At 40.6% G+C, this 14,111-nt stretch overlaps 1 protein-coding gene across 1 annotated transcript in view; it reads right to left on the bottom strand.

Annotated features, from left to right (window-relative positions):
• Window positions 1–14,111, bottom strand: part of LOC129350412 (protein diaphanous homolog 1) — a 37,172-nt gene that overhangs the window by 19,560 nt on the left and 3,501 nt on the right. Inside the window, exons 4-11 of the mRNA XM_055016888.1 lie at window positions 4,151–4,309; window positions 3,934–4,028; window positions 3,232–3,333; window positions 2,605–2,844; window positions 1,828–1,957; window positions 1,471–1,595; window positions 1,142–1,306; window positions 513–645 (exon numbers count right to left, since the gene is read on the bottom strand). Of these exons, the coding sequence (XP_054872863.1) occupies window positions 513–645; window positions 1,142–1,306; window positions 1,471–1,595; window positions 1,828–1,957; window positions 2,605–2,844; window positions 3,232–3,333; window positions 3,934–4,028; window positions 4,151–4,309 (1,149 nt within the window). The remainder of the gene's footprint in view (window positions 1–512; window positions 646–1,141; window positions 1,307–1,470; window positions 1,596–1,827; window positions 1,958–2,604; window positions 2,845–3,231; window positions 3,334–3,933; window positions 4,029–4,150; window positions 4,310–14,111) is intronic.

Genomic DNA, 14,111 nt, shown 5'->3' with positions numbered 1-14,111 from the left:
TCTGCAAGGCACGATTTGAATGTGTATAAGGGGATGAGAGAGTGAGAATGGGTGTGTGTTACAAGGGAAAATATGCTACTAGCACTTTTCAAAGTATAAAAGCATCTCATGTAAGAGTGGAAACATGTTTTTGCTGATAAAGAGATTTAGGCGTTATTTCAGTTCTATTTTAGTGAAAGAAAATCCCCACAATCACCAGAGGAGTGAAAAGAGGTCAAGCAGCTCCTTGCATATATCCTCCTTGTCTTCATGTTATGTGGCGCTTCACTGTTACTTGTTAACTCAAAAAAGGTCATCAATATTAGATTAACTCTGGTCTATAAATACTGAAGGGCTGTTCTTTCACACACGTGCCTCACTTACAGACACACACACACACATATCCAACAGAAGTGTGGACTCTGACTGCCCCCAACTGGAATGTGAGGGAAATACAAAGTGAGAGATGTGGATTGTGCCTCTGTTTCTTTCAGTCACACGCAGGTGAAAAGATATGATACAGCAATTTGTACCTGCGTTGATGTCAAGAAGTTGGTTCCGCTTGAGTTTCTCCTCTTTCTCCTTTTCTGCTTTTTCCCTAGCCAGTTTGGCCCTCTTGATCTTCTCTTCAGCCTCCTTCCTCTTCTGATTCTCTTTTATGGCTTGCTTTTGGGGGGAGAAAAGGAAAAGAGAAAATATCAGTGCATGTTTGCAAAGTGTTTGGATAAGATACCTTGTGGTGAACAGAATGAAAGCGATTTCTAAAAAGAGAAAGAAGTAAAATGGTTTTGATGGATGTCTGTGTTTGTAAATAAAACTTCAAACCCAGTAACTGGTCGTTATTCTCGGTAACTGGTAAAACAAGTTATCCCATGTGGGAGCACATTTACAGTTGATGTATAAACTGACAATAGTCAGTCTTTCATCATTATTTAAATATAAACAGGTGCGCAAACACCCACCTCGTCTGATCCTGGTTTGACATTTAACTTTCATGTGCCACATTGTTTCCCCGCTCTGCTTGTGTGTTTGTCTTTGTACACCATGAATGACAATGTTTTTGGAGGGTAGTCAGAAAAGACTGAAAACTAAAAAACTGCAACAGCTTTTATATTTATCAGATCGCACATGGCTTTGCTAATTCCCATACACAAAGACATACCTGAAACATGTTTTTGAAGGTGTTGAGGTCCCCAAAGAATTCCTCTACAGACATTTTTCTTGGGTCAAAGATAAAATATTCTCCCAGATCAGAGTAATGCTTTTCCATATTCTTGTGCATCAGGTCCAGCTTCTCATAGTGTTCATGGGCGTGGCTCACAAAACTGTAAAAACACGATGTTAAGGCACAGAGAACCAATACCAGTAGTTTACCAAGACATAAAAATTCCCCCAAATTGCCATGACTACAACAGCTTCTGACTGAATTCTCACAAACATAGACTTGATAAGGCACTGAACAATGCCTAATTAATTGAATAAAGAGGATATAGACATCTTCTCCACAAACAGGTCCTTGTCATTTTGTGAGGGAGGAAAGGTTTCCAGATCTTTCTCTAGATTCTTGATCTGACGGCCCATCTGGTCTAGGTTCTTCTGAATTGTCTCGGCAGAAACTGTGACAAACAAGTAAAATATTAACAATGCACAGTGCCTACATATGAAGTTTTTTTTTTTTAAACCTGTGACTAAGAACAAACATAAAAGGATGGACATGCAGTGGTATCAGTTGAAACCATGTGAGCGCACCTGATCAATAAGATGAATGCAGTGTGCAGTCAAGAGTTATGGATGAATGATGCTATCTACAAACAGACAATTAGATTATGTGTTAGATGTCCCGTGTACCTCTGCTGGCCTTTTCAACATGAATGAGCTCATCGGTGAAACTCATGACATCGGGATACTGCTCCTGGCACACATCAGCAAGGAAATGGAGCAGTGTCTGTTTCAGATCAGCTGATTTGGTGTCACGCAGCTGGTTGGGAGAAGAATCAATTAAAAAAGGGCACGTTGAAAAGTTAATAAATCAAAAGCTATTCTATGTCTGCATATGCTGTCACAGGTTTCCAGCTCTGATGACGAATCTTGACTTTGAACTTTTGACCGATTCCCAATTATAAAACCTGATAAAAGTGCAACTAAAATAATATAAACACCACTGTTGATACACTGACACCAGCCAGTAGTAAAATTTTACTGATGAAGCAATTGTAAAGTCATGTGTATATGTTAATATCACTATTACATAAACACAATATATCTATGGCTAATATGAAAAAATATATATGAACGTTTTTGCATGGTACTGTCTACATGGCAACGATGTTGTGTAGGTCTCAGTCACTAAACTACACAAATGGAAAAATCAGGCACAGGAACAGATTCAGTTTACGTTGAGTACGACATTCAGATGTAATTCGGTGCAGAAAACAAGTGAAGTCAAAGACATGGGTACCAAAGTGTTTTCTGTTATTGAGATTACACTGCAGGTAGCACACTGTTAAGATGACAGCTTTACTCTCATGTCATTTATTTTATCTCTGCGTGTCTACACTCATGATCTTTCTAAAGTATTCATTCAGCTTTTATTGTGGGAGTATGTGTCACAAGTCTGCACTTCACCTTGCACAGGTATGATATGGAGAAGCCAAATGCCTTTCCATTGCGGGAGCCAGCATTCATATAGTTCCCAACAAGGAGGATGATCTGCAGCAGCTTGGAGAAGGTTTCACTCTTTCTAAGCTCTTCGCAGGCAGCTGTTACAGACACCACATCTGGCTTTATGTTGTTTAGCTGTTCCTCAAATTGCAACTTGAACAGAATGGCCTGAAGCCGGGGCATCAGTCGTTTCACAGTGGACATCTGGAGAAACAAAAGAGGATGGGGGATTTAAGATCCATTACTGGTATGTTTGCTTCCACAGACAGAGTGAGAGTGAGTGTATGTGTATGTGTGTACACACAGTTGTGGGTGAGTGACGGGTATTTCATCCATTACTCACATCTTCCACAGTTGAACAAAGCCGTCTGTGTTTACCAGCATGAGGATATTCTGTGTCTAATATACTGACAGCGATGCAACTATCACACCATTTTCTACACTTCATTTGACATCTCACTAACTTGCCTGCTATGTTTGTGGTTAGTCATGTCCCAGTAGTCAGGAAATTAAATCTATATCTATTGCATTATAACAAAATTGTGTATTTTCTGAATGTTTGTATTTGTGTGTATGCCTAAGTTTCCTTACCACAACTCCAAATTGTTCAGACTCTGCCAAGTCATCATATTCATCCTTCATCTCTCCCAGGACACTCAACTGCTCTTGTGTTGGAAGTTGTTTGATCAAGTTCTAGGTGGCAAGAAAAGACAAATATACATGACTGACAGGCTCTGGAAACATCTAAATGTGCCCCAAGCTACTCCTTGACTAAGGCATGGTATACACAAAACACAACGACAGATTGATGGATCCTGAAAGAGATATCTTGTGTTGGTTATTCAGTGGTAAAGAGCAATCAGCATGCAGGTACAACTATAAGCATTAACCTTAATTAGTCACTGTGTGAACAATCTTGAACAGTATGGGTAATTATGGAAATGTGTGATAAATATCTTACACTGCCACTTCTCTCTCTCGTAAAAGAGATAAAGTATCTCAAGACACTCATTGGTTCAATAAAACTAAATAAAATATGTCCTTCTGCTGAAGGACACATCAATAGGGCAGACACCATCCTCCTACTCATTATCCTCACTCAGCACAAATAATACACTTTATTTATATAGCACCTTTCAAAAAATACATTACATTGATCTACTTTGAAAGGTAACAATCAATAACAAAGGGAAAGCAAACTTTTGACAGCTTACTATTGTTTCATAATATACAGGAATGGATTCACACATAGATGTCTTCATACCAACACTAGAACAGATCTGAACTCAGTACCTGAACCATGGACTCTGTGAGGATCTTTTCATTGACCTGAAGGATGGCATTCTTGATTTCTTCGTATGGGAGACGGAAAGACCCCAGGAAAATGGCTACGTGAGAAAATACAATTAACAGCAGGACCCAATGAACATACTGTTGTTGGAATTTCATTAAAGGAGTTTAGTAAAGAAGTAATGTCATTGCTATGGTGTCACTGGGCCAGGGGACTTACAGAGGTTCTGTGAGGTCTTTGTGTCAAGAAGCTTCAGTTCCTTCACTTTCTTCTTCTGTGGCAGTTTCTTTTCATCTCCGCCATCCTGCTCCTTTTTAGCTGGACAGGTGAAAAAAGAAAAGGGGAAGTTGGGGGTAAAATGCAGGAAAGGAAACAGTTTTTAGATTTCATTGGAAATTGCATTTCTTGGTACCTTTCTTTATGTTGGATGCTTGGTACACTTGGATAACAATAGAAGCAATGTAAGAAAAAAGAACAGTAGGATAATCAGTGTGTTCTGTCATATAGCAAGACATGGATTAGAGGGATAGATAGCCTGCCTTCACTCTTTTCACTCTCTCAACTGTATGGTGTCATGGAGGTGTTGGGAGTATTGTATCAGTGCCCTACAGAAAGACTGAACTAATATGAAAAGGCTGTAACACTGGGGGGAAACATGACTCTGGTGTGTGTGGGCCTTTTAAATATGGCCAGACATTTGCTAGCTGTAAGGCATTTAAAGTTTCCATTCGGCTTATGCATGTGCATATACACTCCATTCGGTTGCACACACACACAGAAACACTTTATATTAACTTGTTCTGACAAGGTCAGGATTGCGACTGTAAGGATGTGTCAGAGTGTGGGTGGGGGTGGGGGGTTATGCACTAGATGAGAATTGGTAGTGAAAGATGAACAATCACATGGGTTTGACCACATAACAGTCAACTGTATGCAGGGAAAACAGATCTAGGGTCAGCACGGTTGAAGAAGTCACAGTTTTTTACTTGTTTGTGTCAATATTATCTAACAACTCATACTTGATTTACTGTATGATTCACACTGAAATTACAGGATAAAAATTCTCCAACTTCAAAGCTGATTATTCTTCAAAATTACTGTTTTGTAGTCATACAACAGGTATGCTCATATAGATACAAACTGAATGTCTTCTTTAACAGTGGGTTGGATAAAATAAAGACAGTGTTCCGAGTTCGGGTGCACTGAGATGGGACTATCATCAAAATTAAAAATGATTTTCAGAGTACAAAAAGGGGGGCTGCAACACACTGCACAATTCACAGTCTTTAATTATGCAAACAGATTAACATTTCAACATGCCGAAACACTACAATTAATTCAAATTCAACTTATATATTTTTAACACATTTTTTTTTCGTATGTTTGAAACAACCTGAACTGACTAAAGTTCTGTATATGTTGTCAGACAGGTAGCAATCAAGACAGTATAAAACTAGTAAAAGCAACTTGCAAAACAAAAGTTAAAAAAAACAAACACTAAAAAGACTAAAGAGAATAGCAACTTGTAAGATCAATTTCTTAAATAAATATGAAATGTATATGAAATATTAAGACCATTAAGAGCAGTCAATTTAAGCAGTGTGCACCAACCTGTATTTTGAACTGTTATAATTTCCTGCCCTCAAGCTAAAAAGCATCTGTTTCTATTGCATTTTGCTGGAAGATGTGCAGAGAACCCTGTTCAAGAATTAATGATTATTAGTGGAAGCCTTAGTTGTAATCTCAGTGCATCAAGTGTTGTTTTGAAAAGGGCCTTAAGTACAATGAGTTCATAAGTACTTCACACAGCATGCACAGTGTGAGAATGCTGTCTCTCTTTGTGATTTTCTGTCTGTGGCACACACACTCATACATTACAAATCAAAATTAACTCCTGTATCCTCAGCAGCCCACTTGTTTCCACCGCCTGGTGATGACCTCACCTAATGACATCGCATCTGAAATTTAGCATTTGACTACAACAGGTAAGTCTATTGGGACAGAACCCTATTGTAACCCTTGTATAATAATGACAAAGTGTTCTAAAAAAAATAGCTCTAAGTACACCTGCATACTTACCAGTGTTACTAATACATACTGTCTTTTGCAATTAAGCTCTTTGCACTGCATATATTGCCATATTTCTTCACCTCCTCAGTTATCTCACTTTTTTTTTTACGATATGTCCAGATTGAAGTGCAGTTCGTGAGATCAGTGAAAAATAGTCCCATTCAAACAACAGTATTCTCCACACAGACAGCCACCTATGCATAACAACACATCCATTCATCTGTTCATCCGTCCATATGTCCAGTCAAACAGTGCTTTGTCTTGATGTGAGATGCCAGTCGGTTGTACAGTCTGTTAATGAGGCCGGGCTCTTAATGAGCTCCTCATCTCTCAATTTAGCCATTCATTTAGAACACACACATACACACAGAACAGTCTGTCAGTAGACTGTGACCTTAATAAGCCCTATTGTTTCATGCAGTATCAGCTTCAGCTTAATGAAACTCTTCTCTCAGAACCAAACATTTATGTGTTAAGTTTCAACTCTCGTCTACTGTTCTGATGCAGTTTACACTGCATCACTACAGTCAACTGTGTACAATACTATGACCAATAGCACTATTGTGTGTTGAACACTCCATCTACAGTTCCTGCTGTGAGCAGGAAACCAAAGCAGGAAGCCATCCACTACACACAGAGACAGGATAGGAAAATCCACTAGGACATTGGAGAGGAAACAACATAAATATCTTTGCACAAACACATGAGTACAGCAAGTCACAGCTGAAACATTAAAAAAGGAAGTGACAAGTTTCTACAAATAAACATCTTTGGATAGAGCCACAAACAGGGAATGGCCTAAATTAATTCACTTTTTCAAAACATGGCAACTATAAAATGAGAGAATTAATGCCTCTGAGGTAATACATCTAGACATAATATGATCTACAAGTATTATACCAGCAGAAGCTAATGTCTTTAATACTGTGCATATAAATATGCACATACAGACCTGTAAAAAGATACATAAGTACACATACTACAGCACAACTGAACACCTAATGTGTAGAGTACATAATCTCAAGCAGTAACAATCCACTTAGTCTGGGACAAGACTAGTGACCTAATGGCAGCATCATGTCACTAGGTCAGTGTGTGCATCTGCCTCAGAGAGCCAGTGAGGAAGCATGTGTGTTTGTACGTGCGTAAATCTACAGTGTTACAGTGCCAGCTGCGCTCCAGCCAATAGAATGAGCCATAGCTATGTTGACATCATGGCTGATTCATAAAATGGGGTCTGGTGTGCAGATTGTAAAATGGCTGCTATGTGGTTTCCACATGCACAGCCACTTTCATTTATGAGCTGATGGCACCTCTAGTGGTGGCTATGGAGCGCTGCCTCAAGTTACTCTTAGTCATTGTGGGGGATGGAAGGAGATGACTGAAGCAGAACACACATGTGACTGGACACACACACACACACAAAAACATACACAAGCACGTATGAACACACTTGTAGAGTACTGACATGTTAATGTCCACATGTTTTATTGTCACAGCTGCCGTTTTGTTACACCATCACACACAGAAGGGTCCTTTTTCTGGAAACAAATCTCTACCACCCCATCTAACACACATACACATACTCGCATCCACACACGTTTCCAGGAAGACCTCCCCCTCCTCTCCCCAACAGCTGCTTGGCAGTGAGAGATGATGGGAAAAAGGGGCGGGGGATTGTATTTCTGTGTGTGTGTGTGTGTGTGCGTGCGTGCGTGCGTGCGTGTGTGTGTGTGTGAGCGTGGACAGAGACGCATGAGTGTGTCATGAAAAGAAATTCTTCCATTTCTGACTTCTGTTTTTAAGTAAGTGGCAAGACAGAAAAGGCAGCGAGATGGAGGAGGTTAGGAAGTGAAGGAGGAGTGCACAGAATCATGAGGAGCCAAGTCATGCTGAGGTCTTTGTCAATATGTAACTAAGTGTCTGTGTGTGTGAGTGTGAGTGTGTGTCTGTCTCTATCTGCACAAAGAGGAGTCTGTTTATCAGTCAGCAGACCTGAGTGTGTCCTTCACTCCCCCCTCCAAATCCCTTCCACTCTTGTTCCCTCACTCCTTAAAAGGAGAAAATGTGTAGCAGACAAGGTGATGAGTAGCCAGGCTTTGAGAGTAAAAAAAACAAAAAAGAAGAAAAGAAACAAGACAGATGGAAAGCAGGATAAATAAGTGATAAATAAGTAGCTGGTAAGGAATAGAGAGACAAACAGAGAAAGAAAAAAATACAGTTTAAACTATAGCCTTTAACTTAGAGAATAATTTCAGTCTTCTCTCAAAAAGCCTACCCACTTCTCTTTACTATGGTGCTTTCAGTCTTTCCCATGTGGCATATTCATCCTGTCATCACCACTCCCTGTTTGTGGAGTGTTGCAGTTTATTTTTAACCCACTAAAAGCTTTCAGATGATGTGCTCCATTGTATATTGGAGGCATCAACAGTGATTTTCATGGGCCCTCTGGTGGCCAGATAGAAGAAAGCTATAACATCAACTTTATATAACTTCAAACTAACTTTTTTTCCATTCAGCATTCCAGAGCTGGAGATTGTCTGCAGTGGAACACATGAGAGAGTGTAAAGTTTCAACATCAATATTCCTGGGCTGAGCAAGTCTGTGGAAAAACTTGCTGAATTTGCTCCAATGAAAGAACTGCGCAACCACAAAAACAAATGTTCTGCCAAGCTTTAACATCTTCAAAGACTAAATGTATTTCGAGCCAACTTAATAATAGCATCTTATGTTTTTGGTTTAAGAAAGTATACTTGAAAAATGCTAAACTGTTAACATTAACAAAATGTGACAAAGAAGAAAATGAAAAGGAGCAGGGGGGCATAAAGTCCTTTGTCTAAAGTAAACAGACGGCCCAAACTATGGCAGACAGAAGGACAGCTGTAGCTTTGGTCCCTTTAAACTTTAAATGTCCAACATTCAGCCACTCTCTGTATAAGTGTGTGCGTTAAAATGTAAGAGAGTTTGACAGAAGAAGAATAAGGGGGTTTCCACGGTAACCTCGGGTCTGAAAGAGCCCCTTCATCCTGTTTTTCACCGTGAAAGGAAATGAGGAGAAAAGATTCCTGACTCGGTGTGTGTGTGTGTGTGTGTGTGTGTGTGTGTGTGTGTGTGTGTGTGTGTGTGTGTGTGTGTGTGTGTGTGTGTGTGTGTTCGCGCAATTGTGTGAAAAGGACCAGATGGCAGGGTGGGGCAGTGAGGAGGGGGGACGGGGGCAGGATGTGGGAGGGCCAGGATTCAGGGGGACGGCATATGGGAGGGGCTAAGACAGTGCTCCCTTGCGCTCCCCTGGTGTATGAACAACGTAACTGCAACTGCAAACTATCTAAACTGACCTCAGGTTTTTTATCAAACTAGATTGGCTTTAAAAACATTAAAAACGACAAATATTTTTTAGCTAAAATATCTTAAAAAAAAAAATCAGAGTGATATTTTTCACTTTTGGTCATTGGAAGGAGCTTTTGGCTTTAACTAACACAGTTTCAATAAAAACTATGAAAGAGCAACACTTTTCTTGATATTTTCTTTTTGCATTAAAAGTATCAAATAATTTTTTTTTCCAATTACATCCCTGCTGGAAAACAATTGTTTGAATTTTCAAAGAACAAATTTTTCAATCAACTAAATAGTTAAATTTATAACTTTTACATGTTATCCAATTACATTTAACATTAAATAGTTTTGGGTTGACAGCAAGGTACAGTATAGCTTTATAAACTTAGATAAATTTGCTAAAATTTTAATAAAAGAACTTTATATATATATATATATATATATATATATATATATATATATATATATATATATATATATATACATATATTATGAAATGGAAGAACTTCATAATCAAAATAATCAAACATTGACCTCCAGTGTCTCCCACCTTGAAAAGTCATTTTTTATATCTGCTTCAAAAACACAACAATCCCAGGTTATTTGAAATATTTTTTATTCCTACCCACTTATTAAAAGCAATGTAGTGCAGTGTCATATAGAGTGATGAGGCACAGGAGGCAAAAAGTGTGGCCCCTTCAGTGATGTCTCAGTTTATGTGTGGAGTCACAGTGCCCTCCACTGGTGTAAATGGTGAACTGCTGCTCAAAAGCATTCAGCAGGCAAACCCCTACATCTGGATACTTTATTACCTTCACACTCCATTTCATCCACCATCCAAGCTGTGTGTGTGTGTGAAAGACAGAAAGGAGAAAATGCTGTTAAGAAACAACAGACTGCTTGTATGTAGGTATATGTGATGTAGGGCGAACAGTAGTGTTTGGGTGTTGGGGTGGACAGGGGGTCTGTGTGTGTGTCTGTGTGTGTGTGTGTGTGTGTGCCTGTATGTGTGTGTTAGTGTTGTTCTCTCAGGGCCAATCTGACCTCTCTCTGCTCTTCTGGCCATGAAGGTCTTTAGCGATGACGCATACATGGCACGTAACAGCATCACTGATGAGACACACTTATACACACACACGTACACACAGTGTGCTGCCTGCAATGCTGATAAGGTACACTACAGTCGACACACCGACACAGCACTACCTTGAACTCGAATCCGCACTTGCTGAAACCACACAAACAGCCAATAAATCCCCATAGCAAATAACAGAGGACACAGACAGAGCCCTCCAATACATACATGCACGCACGCACGCACGCACGCACGCACACACACACACACACACACACACAAAGGGAGAGGTGAGCTGCTATGGTGTGCTTATTAAATCAGTCCTATATCAGCCAGTCTCCTTGGGACATCAGAAAAGATTTACTACAGCAATTACACTGGCTAATTACAAGGAGGAGAGATAGAGGGAGTGCAGGAGAGCTACAGAGTGCAAAGGGGAGAGGAAAATCAAATCAAAAGGAGAGAGAGCAAATAAAGGTGTGAAAACTGAGACGATGAGAGAGCAACTGAAGGAGAGAGAGACAGAAAGAAGTTTAAAGGACAAAGATGATGAGGATGTGACCTTGAGCCGCCCACAACACCTGTGCCTTGAATATGGTACACAGAGACTAGACAGAAACACAAAGGTTCATTGTTCATCCTCACAAACCAGCTGTGTGTGCCTGCCTGAGTGAGTCAGTGAGTATGGAAGTAGTTTTTCGGTGGTAGTTCTGTGGCAGTCGGTGTGGTGCTTTGGTGTTTGTTATTCACAGTGTGAATGTCCTTGATGCTGCACTGGCCTTCACAGCACAGTGCTCCCTCTACGGAGAGCAGACTGAATTACATCATTAAGCAGACTCGCGGTTATGCTGGGTATCAATCAACCCTGATCCTTGTTCATAGTGTTGTGGATGGCATGCAGTGACATTTGCAGACGCTATTCACATCTGTGTGCAGGACTGATGGTTGAGATTGGTGTTCTTACAGACAGCTGTTTATGAAAGTCTGACAACTTCTCATACTGAATACAGTCTACAAGAGTGGCAATTAAGATCTGCTAATAATTTGATACTTTATCATTCCCACTGGAGAAATAGAGTTTGTACCAAAACCTTGTCCTATACTCAGCAGGGAGGATCACAAACGGACTGATGCTTCATCCTGCCAGCAGCTTTAGACTCAGGTTGTACAGCTGAATGTTACTCTCTATGTACAGTGCCAAGCAGATGTCCTAATGTAGTGGCATCTCCCTGCTAGTCAAGTGTACTGTCCAGCCTGACTGCCACTATGATGTATGCACAACCATGCATAAAGTCTCATTTACATGAGCATAGCAGTAGAAATGAAAACTTAAAAATTGGGTTTCTATCGCAATTAAAAAGTTGGATGAACTCTAACACACATGCACCCCATGAGGCACATTTTGCCCTGGGCAAAAAGGATTAGGTACTGCACTCCTGTCAGCCCTCAAATATTCATTATTACCTTATGAAAAGATAGCAGAGAGAGAGCGAGTGGGGGCAAGAAGGAGCAAGAAAAAGGGAGGAAAAAAGAGCATGAGTACGTGATAGAGAGGCACTTTATGAATACAAGCAGTTCTGACTTATGCAAAGCAAAATAGATGAAAGGAGGACAGAGAAAAATGGAGGTCTACACGGTGTCATGCCATGGAGGACAGTTAAAAGCACGTCACAGTACTGGTGCACACACTCATCCTGTTAATCCCTCAGTTTCTGTCCTCTCATCTCCAACCATCCATCCCTTCAGTCGTCTTTATCTCTGCTTCAGTGATGAGGACAAAGAAAAGCACTCAATCATTTGCCCACCCTTACTCCCCCTTCTCTTTCTCTTGGTCTCCTCAGGCAAGGCTCACAGGCCTGATTAGCAATTGCGACTTGACCGCATGGTGGAAAGATTGGCACACATGCACAAACACACAGTGGAGCATGTACACGCACAAGCGTAGACGCATATGCACGAATGTGGCAAAGAGGAGGACAAGGGCCAGTTTTGCTAGGTCTAATTATCCCTTGAGCAAGGCACAATGAGGGGGCTGGAAAGGAGTGGGGAATTTTGCCTTTTCTAATGTCAGCAATCACCCGCAGGACACACATATACACAGACACTTGAGTTTCTGTCTGGAGGCAAAAAGATTGGGCTGTTTTCTAGTGCTTGTCACTATGGTCTTTTCAGCCAACACATTAACACGATCAAGCCAATGACGAGAGGAGGAGAGAGGAGGAGAGGAGAGGAGAGGAGAGGAGAAATAAAGAAAATGGAAAAATATGTGAAAGGCAATGCTGGAGGAGAGATAAACGAGATGAGCAACAAAGTCAAGCAATTGCAAGGGGAAGCAGTATTGTGGGGGAGAGACTGTAGCAAAAAAGATGAGCAGCAAGGATGAGGGGAAAGACAGTGCAATACGGTCAATGGAATACGAAGAAAGAAAAGGATAATCAGAGTCCAGTTCCAGAAAGATTTTTCCACAACTCTAACAAAATAAACGGGCAAGCAGTCATCCCCATTTAAAACTTAGTGGATTCAGAAAGCATTCAGACACCTTCACTTTAACACTTCACTGTGTTGTAGATTTAATTTTCAATTGCTATGACTGTTGTCACATAATAATAAAGGGAAATTGCTTTTCTCAGGACATTTGCAAATTATACTAAAATCTCAAATTATATATAAAGCAGTCAGATCATAATTTTCAGACTTTGGAGAAGCCCCTTCACCAAGAACTCCTGTGCAACCCCTACAAAGTAAACGTCTACAAGCTTTGCAAAACTGGATACGGGCACTACATCCACTTCGATGAGGTAGACACTATGAGGCTCCATCAGACTAAATGAGAAGCATATATGAACTGACGTCTTCTGGTCTCTCCAATGTTCTGAATTTATGTGTGTGGTTTCGGTGGTCCACTGAAGGGACAGTGGGAGACTTGTTCTGAAGTCAGATTTGTTTTGGCTGCATGCTGTATTGTCACTGTCATGCTGAAAGGTGAACTAGCACTCCGCTCTCAGATCATGTTCTCTCTGGAGCAGGTTTTGTCTCAAGAAACGGTTTGCATTTGGCTGCATTAATCCTTCCCCTAATTCTGACCACCCTCCATGTCAGTGCCTCTAACAAACACCCCATAGCACCTTAACCCCACCACACTTCACCATAGGGATGTTATTAGCCAGGCGGTGAGCCGTGTCTTGTGTTTGGGAGACATAGTCCTCAACAGAGTTTTTGTCTCTTCACACCAGGAAACTGTTTTCCTCATGCTGTCAGACCCCTTTATATGCATTTTGTAAACTTCAAGCATCATATGCCCTTTACTCAAAGTGGCTTCCACCCAGCCACAAAAGGCCGATTGATACATTGCTGCCGAAAGTGTAGTCATTCTGGTAGGATTCCAATCTCTGCAGAGGACTTCTGAGCTCTGCTAGAGTGGGTGTTGAGTTATTGGTCAGCTCGCTGATCAAGACCCTTCTTGCTCTGTTACTTAGTTTGGCTGGACAGCCAACTATGTAGAGTACTGCCCGTTCCATTTCACAATTCCTGAGGCACTGTGCTCCTGCAAATAGTCAAAGCTTTTAAAATAGTTGAATTCTGAACCATGCCTCAACACTATTTTACTAGGAGGTCTACAAAGTTTCTGGACTTTATGGCTTGGTTTTTGTCCTGATGTGAGAGTGTGAATTATGCGGGCCTAATTAAGTTCTAGACACACAT

This window comes from Amphiprion ocellaris, chromosome 13, assembly GCF_022539595.1.
Source record: "Amphiprion ocellaris isolate individual 3 ecotype Okinawa chromosome 13, ASM2253959v1, whole genome shotgun sequence".
NCBI lineage: Eukaryota > Metazoa > Chordata > Actinopteri > Pomacentridae > Amphiprion > Amphiprion ocellaris.
Note: the sequence above shows the minus strand (reverse complement) of the source record. Positions and strands in the feature narration are given on the sequence as shown.